Source organism: Orbicella faveolata, unplaced genomic scaffold (genome assembly GCF_042242905.1).
Source record: "Orbicella faveolata isolate gen_17 unplaced genomic scaffold, um_ofav_v1 contig_1, whole genome shotgun sequence".
Taxonomy (NCBI): Eukaryota; Metazoa; Cnidaria; class Anthozoa; order Scleractinia; family Merulinidae; genus Orbicella; species Orbicella faveolata.
The window spans coordinates 9,183,753-9,205,813 of NW_028301536.1; the positions used below are offsets into that span (position 1 = coordinate 9,183,753).

At 36.2% G+C, this 22,061-nt stretch overlaps 1 protein-coding gene, 1 long non-coding RNA gene and 1 pseudogene across 5 annotated transcripts in view; 1 reads left to right on the top strand and 2 right to left on the bottom strand.

The window, feature by feature from the left end:
* The window catches only part of LOC110047353 (allantoicase-like), a 180,485-nt gene that overhangs the window by 71,120 nt on the left and 87,304 nt on the right, over positions 1 to 22,061 (bottom strand). For all 4 annotated transcript variants that reach the window (XM_089288070.1, XM_089288074.1, XM_089288077.1 and 1 more), the window contains one exon: positions 15,940 to 16,060. In XM_089288070.1, coding sequence (XP_089144196.1) covers positions 15,940 to 16,060 — 121 coding nt within the window. The remainder of the gene's footprint in view (positions 1 to 15,939; positions 16,061 to 22,061) is intronic.
* Positions 7,381 to 9,882, top strand: LOC149117970 (uncharacterized). Its single transcript, XR_016206736.1, has 2 exons — positions 7,381 to 7,896; positions 8,219 to 9,882. It is a non-coding gene; the product is annotated as an uncharacterized LOC149117970 (long non-coding RNA).
* On the bottom strand, positions 11,746 to 15,929 carry LOC149117971 (uncharacterized; annotated as a pseudogene).

The following is a 22,061-nucleotide window of genomic DNA, read 5'->3' on the forward strand; positions in this document are numbered from 1 at the left end:
CAGCTGGAGTCGCCCACCTGGGAATATCTGATCACAGTTTTGTCTATGCAAATTTGCGAATGAGAAAGAAGAAAAATCCATTGGTAACGAAAACCATAAACAACTACAAGAAATTCGACCAGAAAAAATTTAAAAACGACATTGAATGTGCCCCTTGGAGTGTATGCGAGATTTTTGATGACCTAGAGGATCAAGTATGGGCATGGCAACACATCTACCAGGAAATCGCGTCTAACCACATCTCAACCAGGAAAGTCAGAAAGAGAGAAAACAAATTGCTGTGGATAACTAACAAGATAAAGAAAGAACAAAACAACCATTACCGGCTGCTAAAGCTCTTTAAAGTTAACAAAGATCCAACAACCTGGAGCTCGTATAAAGCCGCTAGGAACCGTGTAAAGAAATTGATCCATAATGCGAAAATTTCATACTGGAGGGAACAATTTGCTGACACCGATGATAGCAAGAAATTCTGGCAAGTGGTAAAGAATGCACAAGGCATCGGCACAAGAAAACCAATTCCACCAGTCTATGACAGAGATAGTAACATCTTAACAAATGATTTCGACAAGGCCAAAGCTATGAATGATTACTTTGCAAGCACTGGAACTCAGCTTGCTGAAAAGTTTGACCACGATGCCATGACTGCTCAGCCATTCGAGACCATTTCTCGTATAACACCCACCATAAACCAAATTGGCCTGTCCGAAAAACAAGTTAAGCTGAAACTATCTTGGATAAAACAAAAAACAGGGGGTCCTGACAAAATAACATCACGTGAAATGGTGGAGGCAGGCGACACCCTCTTTGAAGGTCTCTTCAGTATATTTAAGAACAGTATTCAACGCGGCCTCCACCCGAGTAACTGGAAAATTGGAGAAGTAATCCCAGTTTTCAAGAAGGGGTCCAAGTCAGATTGTGCGAACTATAGACCTCTGAAGATGCTAAATTTAAACAGCAAAATCTTAGAGAGTATTGTTTGTGACTCTCTAGACAATCATCTCGAGATGCATAGCCTTGTTCACTCAAACCAATGGGGGTTCAAGAAAGGAATCTCCACTGAATCATTACTCGTCTATCTCACTGAAACATGGAGAAAGGCAATTGATACTGGCCACAAAGTCGGAGTACTATTTATTGATTTCAAAAAAGCTTTTGACACCGTCGACCACAACATCCTTCAACTCAAATTATCAGCTGCAGGAATATCAGGTGGTTTCCACGAGTGGATCGTAAGTTACCTCTCAAATAGATGCCAATTTGCCACTGTAAATGGAGTAAGATCTGGGCTGCGACCAGTCAATATTGGGGTCCCTCAAGGTTCCCTCCTAGGTCCTAGACTTTTTGCAATTTATGCAAATGATTTACCCAACTCGTCCGCAATCGGATTTATTCATATGTTTGCCGATGACACCACAGTGTATTACATTGGGAAGGAGGTTGAAGAAATAGTGGATGCGTTAAACCGAATATTAATTGATTTTAAAAGCTGGTGCGACCAAACTCGCTTGACTGTTCACACTGGCAAGACGGAAGCAATGCTAATCTGCAAACACGCATTTGTCAGCCCTATGAGACCACTGATATTTGGCAACTCATACATATATTTCACCTCCAAATCTACCTGCTTGGGCGTTGTAATCGACCACAACTTGAACTGGAAACCTCAAATTAAAATGCTCCACTCCAAATTTGGAGGAAAACTAAAATTCCTAAAGTCTATGAAAGGACTGCCTACCTGTGTTCTTGAAGAAATCTATTACAAAGGCATTGTTCCAAGCATAACCTACTGCATTGCCGTATGGGGATCCTGTTCATTGTCTTCATTTAATGACCTAGAGCATTTACACATAAAAGCTGCAAAACTAATCCATAAACTCCCTAGTGGAACTCCTGATTGTGACGCCCTTAAAAGGGCTAAATGGAAGCCATTGAGTTACATCTACAAGCAGAGGCTCGCATCGATAATGTATCAGGTGCATAATGATATTCTACCGGAGCAGCTTATGGCCCTACATGTACTTGGAACTCGCACAAATGAGACTAGTTACAAATTAAGGCGCTCGAATGACTTCTCGCTAGCACGTTATCATAGTGAACTCGGAAGAAATAACATAAGGTATAGAGGCCCTATAGTGTGGAATTCCATCCCAAAATTAATAAGAAACGTTACTTCTCTTCAGCCTTTTAAAGAAAACCTTAAACTAGCCTCAAAAACATTAGACCAAATACAGTTCGAGAAAGAGGCGTGCCTTATTAAATCTAAGAATAGTGCATTTTTATATTTTTAAAACACTCTTTTTTATACTTAATTTTAATAGAAATGTAAATTTTAAGTCATTTTAAATTATCTTTTAGTAGCTTTTGAATCCTAAGGATGTATTTTTAATAATTTTAGATTTTAGTTTTTAGGTATATATTTTATGGCAGGTCCACACCAGCCCTCTGGGTTGCCAGACGCAGACCTGCCTCGTCAAAACAGAAAGCAAGAATTAACAGGCAAAGAAGTAGCGAAGATCGTGAAAAAGAGCAGGCCAGTGCTGGAGAAGGAGGCGAAACAGTACTGAACAATGCCATGAATTATAGTGAGTCAAGGGCTAGAGAAAGGAGGGGAAATAATACCGAACAATGCCGTTAAGCAAAGCTAATGAGGGCTATAGAAAGGAGGCGAAAGTACCCGACAAATTGACTCAGAAGACTGTAGAACTCCCAAGTTTAAAATTCCCGCGAAGTGATGCTGTGCAGCCGTGCAAGAAAATTCAAAAGTCACATGATTTGGTCCGGGTGATGAACAAGAGAAATCAAACTTGCCTGATTGTTTACAGAAGTTACAGAACAGTAAACGCAGCAGAAGAAAGTGGTTGATTCATTGATCTATCGAAAATATTACTTCAGTTCAGTCTTCACAACTTTTGCTGCAAGTTTCTGCCTGGAAGATTTACTCTGGCCGAACTGAATTGTCAACTTGCGGTAAGTGACTTTTGTTGTGGTGTTTGCGATGAACATTAACAAGTTGCTTCGGCGATATAAGCTTATTTTCAATTGGAATCCGTTATAAAGTCTTTCTTATTTGAAGCCATGCTGTGAGAGATTTAAAAAATTGCATCGTTTTAATTTCGCTCATCTCTAAACAATAACATGTGAGTCGCTTTGTGGAGGTTGCTGTAAGTTGTAAACAAATTAAGTTTTCTGTCGATTTTCGTCGTCAACTTGAGCCTATAACCTCACGTCTAAAAATAAGCTTAACCAAAACCATTTTTGTAAACACGGCCGGGCAAGTTTTAAAGTTTTCTCTGAGTTAGTTGGCACAGCCGCTTTGTAGACCGCTAAAATTTCTTCCTCTGTTGATGAAAACCAAGACTCGTGAGGTCTACAAAACATTTTAAGCCAAAGCAAACAGGATTTGCTAAATTTACTTTTGTTCCTATGTGAATATTTGCATATTGTAATTACAAAGTATGGAGATTTCCTTGTTTTGTTAGTTCAATTTATTCGGTTTGGCGAAAAGCATGGGTGAATTCCTGGTTAATTTGGTTGAAGACTGGTAAAGCTACCACTAATAAAATGACTGCAAAGCTAAATTATTTAAGCTGTCAGCAAAAATATAGACTGTCAGTAATATGAATAATTATTTAACTTTAACACTGCAAGCTTAAACGAATTTTCTTTATCCTTTCTTTTATTCCGTCACCTTTCATTAAGAAGGGATTTGCTGTTGATACTCAGATGTAGTGATATGCATCTTGTGTTTATAATGTAGATTTCCTCATTTTATTTTGTTGTCTGTCCAATTAGTTCGGTTTGGTGAAATGCTTGTATAGTCCAAATGTCGAGTAGACGATTATGCATGGAAATCCTGTCTGCAAATAAAGCTCTACTTTGATTTTGATTCGCTACATGTATTTCATTTTATTTGTGCCATTACTTTTGGTTGGGGCTAAATGGACCCTATTTTCTTAGTGAGAGGTTATTCCCCAATGCGGTATTTACACTTAATATGGAAATGTTCCTAAAAAGTGAGATAATACTCATTAAAAAAAAATGCGAAGAGCTCTACTCGGTAAATTGAACAGTGTAATAGAAGAAGTTCTTGCCCTGACCATTTCTCGGTAATAAAAGTAACTTTTACATACGTATATACACAATTTAGTTGGTGAGAGTGCTCTCCTCTCTCCACTCCCTCTCTCTCTGCTCTCTTCTTCACACTAATTTTTTTTATTAACTAACTTATCAACCAAATGTCACTGACTGTTTTCTTTGTTGTGTGTGCATACTTTTTTGCTCGTCGAAGAAAGTTTCAGTTTCTTCCTGGCTGTAGTTTCCTTTGTCCTGTCTTGTACCAATTCGTTTGTTATATAACTTTGTGCATTCTCTATTCTCCTTAATTTCTATCTCGTCAGGGTGATAGAATGCACTCTCAGAGTGTTCAATCATTGTCTTCAGTTGCTACAATTTTCCGGAAAAAAGCAATAGTTTTCCTAATTTCCTTTTACTTTGTGTTAGGCCTTTTTAGCATGCCTGTAATTGGCCCATGGGCATTATGGGAGAATAATTTTCAAGTAAAGAATTAGATTTGTTTTAGTGTTAAGTATTTTAAATTATTATGAATTAGGCATTTCTTTTTTTTTTTTTTTAAATTTTTTATTTTAGTCACATGTGATGTTTTATGATTTTACTGAGGTATACCATGTAAATGTAAATAATGCACTAGAATTGGCCAATCAGAGTGTGCATTATATCGGCTTTAAACACAAACCATATATAATAAATGTATGTAAATGATATTTTTATTACAGAGAACTGGACTGGGCAAGAACTTCTCCTTCTTTTGTAAATTTATTTAACTTTTTCTTGGCTTGTGAGCGGATGGAATTCAACAAATCCTGCAATCTGATTGGTTCCTGGAGTGGGCGGAATTTTCTCATCCAGACTGCCACAGCAGGTGGAATCTGTCAAGTTGATCTATTTTTTGTGAATGAATTAGCAGTAATCGTCATTGTCACTTCCATAGACAATTAATCAATGCAAGTTTATCTCTATTCACTTTTAAATGGCAAGGAAAGTCACTGTAAGTAAATTCAGTTGAGTGTTTTGAAGTTGTGAGTTTGTTTGGCTGTTTGTAGCTCAGCGCTGTAATGGCGTGTTATCCTCTGTCTCTCTCTGTACAGTAAAAAGAATTGTGAATGTTGATATAGGTGTACATTGTACATCTTGTAAAGGTATTTGGTGAATGCCAAAGGCATAACATTTCATGTATTGCTTTTTCAGGATAAGTTATATAACAGTGACGTTTTAAAAGGTGTGATCAGAAAAATAGTGAGTGTATTGTCCAGGCAGTACCAGTTTATGGATGGCATATGCAGACAGTAAGAGCAACTGTAAGCATTACCACCTAAGTTAGTTTTATGCTTATGACTTCTTGTACCTAGATTTTGTGTCATTTCATCATAAGAATAAGTAATGAAAGATGCAATAGTTGTTGCAATATATTTTTGAAGGAAAACTTAATAAGTCTGCCTATGCTGGATAACAGCCATGTGTAAACTGAACGTGAAGCAAACACACTGTTAAAGATGGGGCAACCCTAAAACCCAGTAAACCGGAATCCAGAACCTGGAACCCGGAATCCGGAACAAAAAACCGGAATCCAGAAACCAGAAACTGGAATCTGCAAATCAAAGAAAACAAGCTCTTCAAATATGCAAAAATTGTTTTGCTTAGCTTTTCGCTTGTAAAAAATAAGCTGCCAAGTAAAAAGGACCTCAAACTTAACCTTTTTTGAAACAAAAATTCCCCATCTGTTGAAATCATGCAACCGTTATTTCTAGTGAGGGCTATGATTATGACAATCTCAGTAAAGTGCGTCTTATTTATTCCAAGCACCCTGAGAGCGACTAAAATAAGCTTGCTGGTAATTGCCATTTTGTTTAATAAGTGATCTTCAATTTACCGGAGGTATAAATTTATCCTTTATGCCTAGTAGATACTGAACAAGATAGAAAATGTCATAGAGAACAGGATGTCCGTCAGTGGCAGCCCCCTGTACGTTGACAGTCACGCCCCCCACTTTTGAAGTCCAAAGGCTAACCTGGTTGGTCTAAATATGAAATTTGATTTTTCCAACAGATACGAGACCAATTCCAGATCAACACAATTTCCACACTGATACTGTGACAAATCAGCATTTCATATTCTTGGCAGCCATCATATTAAAACAATTTGTAGAAATGTTGCACACTTCCTTCTGTCTGCTTCTCACTTGCTAACAGATCAGACCACATGTTGTTAAAAGATGCTAAAAGACTGCCAGAAACTCACCGCAATAGCTTGTTCTTATTATGCTGCTCACCAGTCTTCTCAGAGCAATTTGATCTAGACAAGAACCGGGCTCTCATCAGGGCCAGGTTGAACAAAAGATGGGTAACTTAGCCTGTTAGCAGGCTCTCGTGTTTGGGCCGGGGGCATGAACGGCAAAGCCGCATGAAGGCACTTGGTCACATGCCAATGCAGAAAAACACTAGACACCTATTTAGCCTGCTCAGACACTAGAGACAGATACTAGAGCCTGCTCGCAGGCTATGAGTAACTCTATCCAGCCGAAAAATCACTAACCCTGACTGGATAGTGATTTACCCAATGGATAGCTTTATCCAGCTTTTAACAACCAGGCCAGATGTGTAGCTAAGGGTTGTTCAGAACTAGTGAATAATTTTTTAGCAATTACAGTTTGTGGTTCAAGTAAAGCCAAGAAAATAAATAACAACAATATAATTTTTGCTCATATTTATTTATTAGACATTGCTGAAGTGAATTTAATTTCTATCATCATTCATAATATCTGGATTCCAGATTCTGGTTTCTGGTTCTGGATTCCGGATTCCGGATTCCAGAATCTGTTGGGTTTCCGGATTCAGTGTTTTAGGGTTGCCCTAGATGATGTATGTGGATGTTAATCTTGAATAATCTGAAATTTCAGAGAGTTTAAAAATATCGTATCATATCTGTGATGGTTCTGAGGTGGAGGGCTGTTACATGTACATGTAAATGTGTCATGCACGATTTTTCACTTGTTATGATTCAGGTGCCAATAGTTTCTGTATCTGTTGGTGTGCAACAATCTACACCAATATTTCAACCTAATAATGTACTGTATATTAATTAACCAAATTATGTTGTTTTTAGTTGACCAATGCCACTACATAGTAATGTGATGTTGAAGTGCACCGATTTACAAACATGCCCAGTGTCAACTTGTCAAATATATGAACTGGCCAGACAGTCTAGATTACAAAATTTTCTGAAAGGTAAGATGTTTCTTAAACATCATTTTGTAATTAATGATTTCTCAGACATAGAGACATAGAGCTCTCTCTTCCTGATACTTTAATTAGGAATTTCTTAAGACTGGCCATGAATGGGTGTTGAGTGTGAATATCTTCTGGAACTGCACATTCAGTAAGCAAGAACATCAGTATTTATCCTGACAAACTCTGATTTTCCTTTGGAAGCTGAACTCATATACAGTTGTACAGTTATATGCACAATCAAACAGCCTGGATGGCCCTTTGATTGGGACTGTGCACATTGTTGTAACTTGCAGTGTTCCAGTTTCTTGTTTGAAGCAAATTGCATTTGCTCTCGAAAGCAAGTCGCCAAGTTCATAATAGTTGTATAAGTTTGCTTTGCATCTCAGGGCAGAGCCTGCCACTGTGAAAGTTGGAGTACCAACCAGTAGCATTTGATTCACTACTGACTCTCAGTAAACAACTAACAATGGAGTACACTGTATATTAAAGAAAGGAATTACATGCCTGTTCCTGTCGGTCAATATATGAACAGTTTACACATGGGCAGCCGTATGAAAACATCAAAGATTTTCAAAGCAACCATGGCCTGGTGAGATATTTCTGAGGAAATATAAATTTAAGGTCCTTATGATTGCTTATAGGCATTGATTTTTATTGTAAACAGTATCTTACTGAGTGTATTTTTCTTGTGTACTAATTGTTGTAGAACACAGATCACTGTTATGACAGAGATATTAATTTGTTAAAAGTTCTATAAACAAATGCACCCGGGAACAAATAAATTTATCATGGATGCAGCTTCTAAGAGATCCCCAATATTAATGGCACATACACTGCACATACATGTAAAAGAGTTCAATAATTCATTACTTAAGATTGTAATGCTTTGTTTGGTTTCTCTGTATTTACAGACGACTTGATGGGATTATAAATTCTGCACCAAGTTCATTGAATAAACTGACTTGGAGGTTCAGTTCTGCAACCCATCCTGTGTGTAGTAATATCATAGCTGCAATATTGTGACAGATACACTGTATTACATTATTAAGAAACACATATATTAACTAATTTTTTTAAGTACCTGTTAAATTAATCAGTTTTTCTTAGAGATAATTTACTCGTGGTTTATTTAAATAATGCTTTAAAATGATATTTATTGAGCTTTTAAATCAATTTTGTGATAATCTGCATTGGACATGGCATAAATTGATATTTTGCCAACACGAAATGGAGAACTGGGTCTTAAGCAAAGTTGCAGGATTAGCATTTTTGTAGAAAGAAAGGGTTGAGAAATTTGTGACATTCTACAGACAGCCTGGCCATTTGCAATGTCCAATAAGGTTGATTTGTTCCATACTGTTGTACAAATAGTGTTCTCTAATTTATAAATTATTTCAATCTGTTGTTTAAATGATTGCCTTATAACCCCATGTCCGGTTTGGTGCATGTAGGATATTGATGTATTGTTTACCATTTTGCCGTACATTATCTTAATTGATGTGTCAATCAAAACATATCTTGGATATGCTGGGCTCTTCTGACAAATGTACCTATGCCTGATAACCTTCGAGTGCATTTGGTTGTGTTGTGCAGACAAAATACATGTACATAATATAACTTACTCTTAACTTACTTATAATTCTTGGTATAATTTAATCATAGCAAAATTAATTAATGGAACCCAATAACAGCTCCTGTAGTCCACAATCTCAGTTGAGAAAAAGAACAAATCACATTAAAATTGAATAATAAAATTATTATTACTGATAAGCCTATGCAAGTATTCATGATCAGCAAAAAAAATATCATAATTACTGTTCATGCCAGAGCGATTTTGCTTATTGCAAACCCTTCCAGCAGGAGGAGACTCCATACAATAGTGAAGATGGCTAAATGTATCTTTGGGGACAAGTTAGAAAACATAACTTTCCAACTTTTCACATATGTATACTGTTTTGGTATTTTTGGGAGATTTCATTCGTTAGAGATTTAGGGACTGAGTATATTGTAACCACTGCATTTCAATCAGTCCCCACGACAAAAGATGTGTAAACTTCTTTTGTGTGGGAGTCTCCGTGGCCATGTTAACTAAGGACGAATATAATGATTAACAACAATGCCTTGTCTTTCTTAATAAGGTAGGAAAGAACAAGAAATGCCACCAAAAAGCACAGAAGATAGTTCTGTTATGTGATCAAGATTTTTGGTGGCTTCCCAGAAATCCTTGAAATCATGGCTGTATATTTCATAATCACACCATCTTACACCTCAATCTGCTGATGTAATCCTAGTTCTGGCTGAAACTATTAAATCATTCGCAATTTACCTCACATACATGTTGGATTATTTTCATTTATTTTAGTAACAAACAAAATTGAAACTTACACAATGAAACTTACACAATGCTAAGATTACGCCTTATCAAGTTTTTGCCCACTCATATTCTGCTATTTTTTTTTTTAAGTAATTAATTAATTCTGACAACACACATTAGCTACAATTAAATCAAACAGGATAAAAAACAAGAAAGAAAAAAAAGAGAAAGAAAAAAAATAAAAGGAAAGGAAAACTTAAATTTACAAAATAAACAAAAAAGCAAACAAACAACTAAGGAAGGGGGAGGAGGAACGATTTCTAATCTTGATTTAATACAATTAAAAGTTATTTAGTCTGTAAAGTTTGTGAGGAGCATTGTGACGTTATGAGTACTTTTTCGGTGTTAATTTACAAATTTTCAACTTTGTATTTATAGTTGGTATTCTAGCAATAAATTTGGTTAGTACAAGTGAACTGTCATTTAGTTTACTTACATACACATAGAATTTCATGAAAAGGAGGGTGTAATTGAATTTTCTTACTAGCTCCATGTATGTTGAGTGTTTAAAGATGGCGAAAAGTGTTTCTTTTGTATCTGGTTTAAAGTTGGAACCATTCTGAGTGTTAAACCAATTACACCTTTTGTTGTTCATTTACAGAAAATATCCATTCATTTGTGTTCAAATTTGGTTCATTATGGTTAATGTACTCTCCTTAACACCAATATGACATTCATTTGTGCGTAAGGAACATTCAAGAATAACATTTGCATATGTATTAACATTCAAAATCATCAAAAGATAAACAGTATCTTCCCTTGACATTCATTGGGTGTAAATGTATTTTCATTTTTATCCAAATAAAATTTGTTGTCACAAAACTACAATCCTTTACACTTTTGGACAATCCTTTTTCAACAAAAGACTTTCAATAACACAATTTGCATGAGCACTGACAATCAACTGCATTGTTATACAACCATGTCTGTGAAGGTGACAATCTTTAGTACTATACGTTGAGACAGACATTACCATGTTTTCACCTAACGTTAAGAGAAAACAATAGCCATTAGCATAATTCTTTTGAACAGAGATATCGCACCCAATTTTCCTCGAAAATTTGATTATAAAACTAGGGACCGTATGTACCTTTTTTTAATTGTATTTTCACAATCCTCCCCTTGCAGATATAAATTCAGCCTCTTATGAACCTTTTGCGTACAACTCCGAGGGCGCACTACAGTATACATGTGATAAAGTGACAGTTAGATTTCCCCACAAATGCCACGAAGAAATAGAATCCCATTTGAACAAAGCGAAAGGATAATCAGGGCCTAAATTAATGGACAATGGTATCGTTTCATGCAAACATATTAATTTTGCCATGATGCCTCAATAGTGAAGCAATTGAGGGATAAATATTTATTGTTCAGCAAATTTGATATTATCTCTTCCAAAAATAAATGTTATTATGGCTGTAATGTTTGTTTCACTGCACTTAAGATTGTCACCTTCATGGATATGGTTGTATAACAATGCAATTGATTGTGAGTGCTCATGCAAATTGTGTTATTGAAAGTCTTTTGTTGAAAAAGGATTGTCCAAAAGTGTACATGATTGTCCTTTTGTGACAATGAATGTTTTTTCGAAAAAAAATGAAAATACATTTTCAGCCAATGAATGTCAAAGGAAGGTATCATCTATCTTTTGATGATTTTGAATGTTAATACATATGCAAGTGTTATTCTTGAACGTTCCTTACGCACAAATGAAGGTCATGTTGGTGTTAATGAGAGTATATTGACCATAATGAAACAAATTTGGACTCAAATGAATGGATATTTTCTGTAAATGAACAGCAAAAGGTGTAATAACTTTGCATGTGAAGGTTTTTGTAAATTCACAGTCGACAAAGGTGTGATTTATGGAGTCTGGCTCACCACAGTTGATGCAGTCACTGTCTGTATTTATCCCATATCTGAAGAGTTCTTTCTTTGTAATGACAATCCTATGAATAAATTTGAATTGAAATTCTTTCAACTTATTTTCTTTGCATGTTTTTGAAGCCATTGAAAAAAAATTGGTCCAGTTCTCTTTGTCTATTGAAATATCTCTTTCCCATCTTTTCAGGCCTGTACGAGGTGATTTTGTGGCTTTTTCGCCCTCTTCTACCCAGTGGCATTTACATCTGAAGATTGCAGTTTTGCCTTTATTATCATATTGATGTTGGAGTTCCTTTTTGAGGTCATCATATTGTTTAAGACTTCCGTCAATGTTATCAAGGTTCTGGCTATTGCAGATTATTTTATCCAGCTCATCAAGTTGTTGTTTGATCTCCACTTCATGCTTAAGAATCGCCTGTACTTTTCCTTTAGAGAACGAAATGGTTGTGCTTCTTATTTCCATTTTAATCAGTTCCCAAACCAGCTATTGGTCTTTTACATAATGATATTTTTTACAAAGCTGAGGATATAATTCTGGAATTTTGGTTGTGTATTTCCAAAAACCCGGTCCTCAAGGATTCTCGTTCGGCCACAACAATGATAATAATATCGTATTGTGATATGGTGCTATTGAGGTTTGGATGTCCACTTTTTTAACAAATTTTGCCAAGTGCTTGGATATTAAAAAGAAGTCTATCCTTGATTTCACACCTAACGTTTTACACCTGTGGGAGAACTTGTTGACATTCAGATAACGAGTTCTTTGTATGTCAACAAGAGTTGTAATTTCCGATTTGTTCATTTAGTTGTTGAATGAAACTTACTTGTTGTGTGTGGTCGTTGGGCGCATATATATTACAAAATGACAATTTTAGACCGTTGTTAGTGAGATTGATTAAGATTATTCTACTGTCCGCGTCACTGGATGAGGTCACTTTTTCTTTTACTGCTCAATTAATCAAGATACAAACACCTTTGCTCTGAGAAGTCCCATGAGAAAAGTAAATTTCACATCCCCAATCATTTCTCCAAATGGCTTCGTCACTTACTTTGGAAAATGTTTCTTGCAGAAAATAAACATTGGCTTCCTGATCTTTCAAATACGTAAAAATGCTCCTTCTCTTAACCGTACCTCTGAGACCTCTTACATTCAATGAAATTACCGAACATTAATTTTGTGTAGGTGTAATTTATGCATTTAGGATAATTTTAAAAATTTGGTTCGCATTCCCCCTCATATTTACAATTGTAAACACCAAAACAAAACAAAACAAAACAAAGAAATTACCAATAATGAATTTAAACTAGTGAGACAATCTCAAATAGTGCAGACTGCAATTGGTAGCTCAGGCACGGTAGTCCCATAAGTACTCACCCCTGCTTGGTTCACTTCCGATTTGAATCTACCTTGGTAGTCTGCTAGGGCTTTTCCCCTTAGCAGTGAGTATGTTTCAAGGTTGTATTTTCATTCAAGGTCTGAAAATTACATACAATTACTGTTTGTCGCGACAGCTTTTAAATTTTACTCTGGTGTTTTACAATGATTTTTGTTCATTTTAAATTCAATAATACGTTGAACAAATCTGACAATTTAGCTCTTCGCGCCAACTTTGTAAGTTGATACTTTTGTTTGCCTCGCAAAGGAATGTAACATGAAACTATTGTTTTCTCCAAAACACACAGAAGATGAGCTTGGTTTGGGGGATAAATGAAAGAAAGTTAAATATCTGATGAAGAAATGGAAGAGAAACAATTTTGTTTTTTCTCAAAACGCAAATTTTCTTATTGCAGATGAACAAGAACTAATTTAATTATCAGATAGTCACGGAATACCACTTTCTTTTTCTGTTGCCACCTTTGTTGTTAACAATAAAACAATTCAAAATTAATACAGAACAATATCGATTGTGCTTTCACGGAGTCTGCAGCAATATTTGAGCACTTTCCTGGTTTCTTTTGTGACAAATTTACAATTTGCAGAATATTAAAGCCACTAACTCAGGAACTTTTTGGTCTCTCTTACAGACACAGTTAAGGCAAGAAATAAATAAGCCGCAAATGAGAAACTTCACATTTCCCTTCTTTATTTAATCCCTGACAAACATGCTATTGTAGTTTGAAAACAGCAGATGATATTTGTTGAACCGACCTGTGGGTAATTCTAAAAGATACGTTTAACTTTTGCACTAAAAAGGGACAAGTGGTGCTACCTAGTACCTGACATTACATGACATAAAAAACCGTGTGGAAACATAGTATATAACACTTAAGATGCTAGAACGCATGCCTCTTACATGTTGGGTTCTACCATAAGGAAAACTACTCAACATTTGTGTGGTATCCTGTATGCAATGTATCCTCCACCTAATGTATAGAAGACACGAACGCTAACTAATTTGTGTATGCATTTAGAGCAAATTGGTTTTGTTCTTAAGAGAATAGTACCACAAGGAGAGCAAGGGGTTACTTGAAACAAAAATATAGCTTTGCGATGTTTACTCCTAACTGACATAGATACAGCAGAACACTTTTTACTTAGGGTACACTTGTACCTTTCCCAGCTCACCCACACCATTTCCTTGTCTCTAGGCTAATTAATTAATTGAAATTAATGTACACAAACATTAAAGTTTACACCTTAGCACTTAGCGACTTAGTACCTTAGCAACAGGCAGCCCCCCAAACCATCCCAATAGTGCATTCTACACTAAAAACAGACCTATTTTGAGAGTTCCTTCGCTCAGCAATCCAGTCCATAGTCCCTTCTTTTATTCAGCAGTCCTTTGAATACAGTTTAAAGATCATCTAAGTCCTCTACACTATAAATCCTTACCAGTGCTCCACTTGGCGATGTCTTTACGAATATTTTTCCATCCATTGTCCAAGTGCTGGTAATCATGTTATCTTTCTTCATCTTGTTTGCTTTCCAGAAAAGCTCTCTTCGATAATTCGTAAGATTCTCGTTGATGAATATACACTGGTCTTCTCGAGACTCGAAAGCATAGCTTGGAAATACATCAGAGGTTTTCACGTTTTTTTAACTGCTTGGTTCTCGCTTTGTGGAGAAGAGATTTTACTTTGTGGTTCACGAATTTGACAATTACGGGTTCAGTGGTTTTTCTTTTGAGTTTGTGTGATATTTCTATCTCTTCTGGTTTGATATCGACGTTTATTGCTTCTCCAATACCGATAACAACTTTGTCGGTTGATGTGTACGCGCCTTCAGGTACACCCAGAATATTGCTCAAGGTCGTCATATTTTTCGTCCAATTTATTCGTTTCTTCAATCTGATCTTTAAGCTTAATACTTGTGTGGTTAAGCTAGTTCCTCAACATGTCATTTGCTTTCTTGTCAACTAAATGCTGATGGATCTCTGAGACCTTTATGTGTGGCTTACATGAAGTGTATAGCAACATTATATAGGATAGTATGACATTTGCAAAACCATACATATATTTCTGTCAAGTTATCTAAGAAAGCAATGTAAGCATGTCGCATTTTGCATAATACACACTGGTACCTATAGTTACCCCACCCAGTCCCCTTCCTGCAAAGCTAATTGATTAATTGAAATTACTTAATTAAACAAACATTAAAGTTTACACCTTATTGTGTTATCGCTTAGTACCTTAGCAAACAGCAGCCCCCTAAACCATCCCAATAGTGCACTCTGCACTAGTAAACTACGCTGCATGAATAAAAAACAGCTTACTCACAATTGTCTTACATTTAATTCAACACTTCACCAGTTGAGCGTTTAACTTGAACAGTCAGTCAACATTTCAATTGAACGACTTTTCGAACGCTTTCAAGATCTTTTAACACCACTGAAGGAAAATTTGAACGGTTTTTACTAATGCTTTTAACGGACGACGAAAATGCTTTTAACAACTTTTCCAATGCTATAAACGGCTAGAGTGACGTTCTAACAGTTCTAACAATTTTCTAAACCGTTTTAAAGGTAGACAAATGACTAACAAATGCTTAGAACCGTTAAATGGAAAAGCGTTAATGTACGTTTTCCCATGGAAGGTCACAATTTACTTGTAACTTGCTATCCCAATTGACAAGTTAAAAATGGCATATTTTCCTTCAAATCTCCAAGAGTATATTTGCATGGTCCATAGATCCTGCACAAGCTTCTTGGCTTTATTTTCAATCAGGAAGTAGCATAACTTACTTTGCAGGATTCACAAATTTCTTGAAAGAGATACTTTCAAAGACTGTGATAACGTGGTTGGTTTATGCAGCCATTCATTTCATAGTTCATGAATTTTCCCTGAAAAACCTGAACTCAGTGGCCAAATTCAAGGTCATTAATTTCATGGGCTAATAGCCCATGAACAAAATGAAATAGAACCAAAAAACTTTACCTGGATAGATATTAAGTCTAAGATGAGTCCACCTTTCACAGTTGTTGATAACAAAGAAATTATGAGCTGTTGCTGGGTTCCCTGGTTTTAATTCAGTCATTGACAAAATTTCCGTCCACAACTGTAAGGTAAGACAAAAATAATTGATTAAAAATAGTTTTATCAGTTTTAACAATGGGCAGTTAAACATTTATCATGCAGCAAGACCACAATCAATAACCCAATCAGTTAACATAAATGAGGGTCTAAATGCAGATAGGACAAAATCCAAAGTCAGCTTTGAAAAGCTTCCTGTCCCTGTCACTTAATAATAGAATTATCCATCCAACTCAGAAATAATTCAAAGATTCCCCCCTCTAATCCAGTACACATTCAACCATGCATGTGAGTGAAGTCATAGATTTGAAGATCAGGGACTCTAAATATTTTTCTGATAGCCCCTACTCATGACAAACTCTTAAATATCTTATCGTTTTTGTGGACTTACGCATTACGCATGCGTAAACCCAACAAGCTGGCAAAATCTTGTGGGTTTGAGGATGTGACGTCATGTGACAGAGCTTTGGGAGCATGACTAGTCTGAGTGGTAGACTGGGTACCAGTATTTTGCACGATTGTTTTTGGGTAAAGGTGGCCATTGCTACATTTGCAGTGCATAGCCTTTGCTGGTTCTAGTCATGTTGCATTGTCAGCAAATTAAAGACTACTTGGTATGCAACAAAGGTGGTTGTATAATTCGATCCATCGATAGCTTTGACAGTGGTTTTTAACCAAAACTTTGCCAAAAGTCATGTGCGAGGGTTTCACTTGAGGAGGGGGAGTAGGAGGAGGAGGAGGAGGAGAAGGAAGAGGAGGGGGAGAAAAACTGCCCACACCGGGATTTGAACTGCCAACCCTTCCATCCAACTTCTGATTCCCTGACTGAATCCTCACTGCTGCACAACCCTGTAATAACTAATTAACTGTGAGGAAATACCGCCATTAATTCATCACAGTGCATCAAAGGCTACACTGCCTTTCAGTAAATTTTTAAGTAAAGAAAAAATAAGTAAAAGAGAAAAACGAAAAAAAAAAAAGTAAAAAAGAAAATAATAACTTCCAGTTTCACTAGGAGTTGAACTCACAGCCTCCCGCTCACAAGGCAGATATCTTCTCCACTATAGCACACTAACAACCATAACATTAATGGAGAAAATGTTGAATAAATCGATTTGAATGGAAGCGCTGGGTAGTTAAAACAGCAGGCTCAAGTACAAACCTCATTTATTATTGTGCTTTTATCTTTCTTCTAATTGCCTACTTGTAACACTACAATACTTCATCCCAATGAATACAACTACAATCCCACACAAAAGTAGTTGGGACAGTTGAGCTGGATCATGCATCCTTCATCCTTCCTAAACAATGTTGGAAAATGTCACATTTTTTCTCAACATAAAGGGAAAAAAATCACCTCATTATCAACATTGCAAGTGGGGTGGGGGGAACATGCTTTGTGTCCCAACTTTTTTGTCTGGTATTGTAGCCATAAGCCTACAGGTACGCATTGCGGACCTATTTTTACACTAGGCTTTACATATTACATATAGACAACGTCCAAGCAGAAATGGGTATTGAGCAACTAAATCTTTGGGTTGCTGGTCATTTGTGCTTTTCAAAGGAAATATTTAAATTTTGAGCAGGTTAATATAGTCTTTGAAGTGAAAAACAATTTCGCCCAATTAGCTTGTTTATGTGTTTTTAACTAAACTGAATAAAATCCTCCCTTCTCTAAAGGGCAAAACTAGCCAAAAAGCTACAAAAACAGCACTAGCTGTATGTTTGATGCTCTCATGCGTGCAGGCTGGCTCCAAAATTACTCTTATGAGCCTACCATCCAAACACAGAAATCTCATATGCAAGAATAGTCATAAGAATATTTTCAGCCTATAATTGGGAGAAAAATAAGAATATTCAGCCTCGGTCAGAAAAACAATATTCTTGTAAAACAAATAAAGAGTGTAGTCTCAGGTCATTTATAATCTTCATGGTGACTTGGTAACTTAGAGGCCGTGTGAAAATCATATGCTTACCACTGGTATGTCTGTTAATTTCCTCTTGTAGGCCCTTTCAAATTAAGCTTTTATTTATTTGTTACGGTTTTGATTCAATTCATTTAATCACAAAAATATCTTATTAAAATTAGATACTGAACAATCCAGCTGAGATTGTACATAGGTTGTTCATTACTTCATAAAGATACTACCTCATCAAGATTGATTTGGCAGTCTAGGACTGAAAGTTTAGATTGTAGAAGCAACTTAATGCTGTTTCCCATATCCTATTTGTGTCTACCTGAATATTAGTTTATGCTGAAGGAGGCCTCTCGAAAAGCTGGGTTATGGAATGAAACGTTAACATTCACAGAAACTTCTCCTGAAAAGTGGAGTCTATTCACCAAGTTGAATTGGTAAGTGATGTATGATATTTTTTGTCAGTTTCCTTTTCAATACTAGTAAATTCCTGTCATACATGTAAAGCAACTTCTATTTCTTTTAAATTATTAATTTCTTAAATTACAACAATACTTTTTTCCAAATTTTTAAAGGCGCCAACTGGACAGGGGTTGTACATCTTAATAACTTTTGATGCCATCGGCTTGGATTGCAAGTGCTGCAGGTGCAAGCTTCTGGTGGGGTTCAGGGCCATGATGCCCTGGATTTTTTTCAGATTTTGCCCTCTTAAACACCATTTAAAGCACTCCTGAAACTTCAAAAACCTGTGTGAAGGCGTAATATAAAATGTGACTCAGTTCACAGGAAAACATACTTTAACGCTTATCCATTAAATGGCTAAAACCTAACGGATAACTAACGGATAGTTAACGGCCTTTTAAAGTGTTCTAACGCTTTGTGCTAATGTTCTAACGGCTAGCAAGTTTTACCTAACGGCTCATTACAACATTCTAATGCTTTGCCCTAATGGTCCAATGGCTTAGTAATCCTGCCTAATGGCTCATGAAACCGACCGGCAACCATTTAACGGCTGAGAAAAAAGTCTAACGGATAACTGTGAAAGTGCCTTAACACTTGCATCTGATCTGCTTGAGCGTTAGCAATTAGCACCATGCACACTGTACAGCCAAAGAACAGTTTTATATATCGCTACAGAAAAAGGTCAATATCCCCACAAAAATTTAATGCCAATTACATTCATAGCCATGAAACGGAAACACTACTCACAACAAGCACTAAATTTGCGAGACACGGGCCCGCGGCACTGAATAAAGTCCAATGACTAACAAGTTATATATCAGCATGAATTCCATAATCACTTTGTAGCATAATGCGTTGCAACGCAATGGTTCACGTTGGACGTGTCAGTTTTACATTTGTCACAGCCTGACGTGACAAAGCTTGCTTTATTGATAAAGTGTTGGTTCTTATAGTCAAAGTCAACAGCAGGTCAAAATAGTTGTTAAAACATTCCCCCAGATTAAAAAGTTTTGAAACCAGTCTCTTGAATTACACTGTAAACAACTTTATGCAAATTTCATACTCAATGTGGACAACCCCAAAGTTCACTACGAACATTTTTGTCATCTTCGGCAGAAGTCCTCAGTCGTGCATCCCAGCGTATCAAAATAGTCATAAAAACATCCCACTGCAATTGCTTTTTGGAACAAACTACACTGTAAACATTCCACCCAAATTAAAAAGTTTTGAGCCTAAAGTAGTCTCTTGAATTACACTGTAAACAACTTAATGCAAATTTCATACTGAATGTGGATGACTTCAAAGTTCTACGTACAAGCGTTTTGTCATTTTCAGTAGAAGTCCTTAGTCATACATCAAAGCATATCAAACTAGTGACACAAAAATCCCGCTGCAATTTGGCTATTGCTTTTTGCAATGAATTACACCGTAATTAACTTATTCCCTCTTCAATTACATTGCTTGCTTTAATATTAATACCCCATTATCATGCACTGTAGTTTATGAAGTCGACTTCAGGCCGAGACATAGCTCACTTCTTGCAATACACGGATTTCTTTACTTATAACCTTTGCTGGGCCATTCTAATGGATAGCAAACAGTTGCATTACCGTTTAACGGATGCTAATTTTTTCTGACGGTTCTGCAATTTTAGGCTTTTCATTCTAATGGTATGATGTTAACGGCTACCAGATACAAGCTCATGGCTAATGCTTGCACTCTCCCCTCTAACGTTTTGACTTTTACTGCTAACGGTTAGGTTAACGCCTCTAACGTTTATGAGAAAATTGTCTAACAGGTAACTTACAGATAGTTAACGGCTTTGTCCATCTAACGAATAAGCGTTAAAGTATGTTTTCCTGTGAACGGTCACAAATATGGAGTTTCCCTTTTATCGACCAGAAAAACAAAAATAATTAGAATTACAATGTAGTTGAAAAAATGTTATCTTTTCCTAACTTGATTATCAGTCTATTGGTGGAAGTGAAACAAACTACATACAAAACTATTTCATTCTATTATTTTTATGATAAGTCAAACATATAAAAAAAAATGCTGCTCAAAAGGGCAGGGGGGGGGGGGGGTTGCAGCCCCCTCAACCCCTCGCCTGGAACTCAGGGATCCCATGGTCAGGGAAAAGTCAGGGATTCATGGATTCATGAATCATCATCCTGCACGCTCAGTGAAAATTGCTTTACAGTCAGTGAAAAGTCAAGAATGTTTTTTTGTTGTGGTGTGTGGCAACCCTGAACTGCCTCTGCTGGGACTGATCAGCCTTCTCAACGTAACCCAGGGGAAGACCATGTTTTGAGAACTCGAGACAATTGTAGACAATTGTGACTGGACATTGTAATGCAGATACTTATGAATATTTGATATCAGCTAGTAATTAAGCGACTGCAAGGGCAAAGAAGAGCTCATTAGCATTAATGGCTAATTTCCTCATGTGTGGCACTCTCAATACAATATTGACTATGTCATGTCGTTTAAGTCAGCTTGAAAGTAATGTAGCCATTTACCAACATTTACCCACACTTCTTGGTAGAAAAATTTGATTGTATGTGAGTATACTGTAAATACAACTTCTATCATTCAGGAATTTTCTTTGTTCTTTATTCAAATGGAAAGAATCACTACACGAAGTGATCTACAAAAAGAAAAAAACTAGACACCAGGCATGCCAAATTAAGTCTTAACTAATTAATATTCAAATCGGTCATGTCAGATAGTTAGTCATTGTTCAGCAGTCGCAGAGTTTGGACTAAAAACAGTATGTTTAGTTGCTGTGTTTTCGTTTCAATTTTTGTAATAGTTGTAGAATTTCATATCGTTGAAACATGTGCTTAAGGATGCTCACAAACAGTAAATAGAAATGTTAATCTCCTTAAAAAGAACTACTTTTTGTTTTGTTTGTTGTTTTGTTTTGTTTCAGGAATGTTCAAAAAATTAGTTGACAAAAGTTTGCACCTTGCTCAACTTAGCGGGGGATTGAAGATAACCAAGTTAGAGAGAGCAGGGGGATCAATTGTATCAGCTCTGAGTTGGAAGGAAGGAAGGAGTATCCTGAAATTCAGGTGGCATCTGTAAAACCACAATGAATTTACCAAAATGACTTACCTGTTAGATTGCAAATAATAATCACACAAAATGTTTGGTGACAGCAAAGCAACACAAGTGCAAATTAACTCATTTGCCCCCTTGGGCAAATGCAAAATTTGTAATACAGTCATACAGTCTCTTATTTGAATAGCAATGCAAAATAACATTTTTCATTTTACAAAACATGTTTTGACATTCCTATGTCATCTTCAGTTACAAATGTTCAACGGCTATACATTTGAATTTTCACTGTATGCACGATTATGTTATAGAATTATGCCATAAAATTTACATTAACAATCTAAATATTGGAATATACTGGGAACAAAGGCTGTACGCGCACCAACAGTAGGTGAAACAGAATCAAAAAATTAAATAAAATAAACAAAACATGAAAAAGAATCAAAAAGAAAGAGACTAATCTAAGTGTCTCAGCTGTAGGTTTAGAGTTGGAATTTCCCATTTAATATAGAGTGCCTCTTTTATCTTAACTTGAAAACTCGAGGCAGCAGAATCTAGAATCAAGAAAGAGTCTGCAGAGCATGAGTC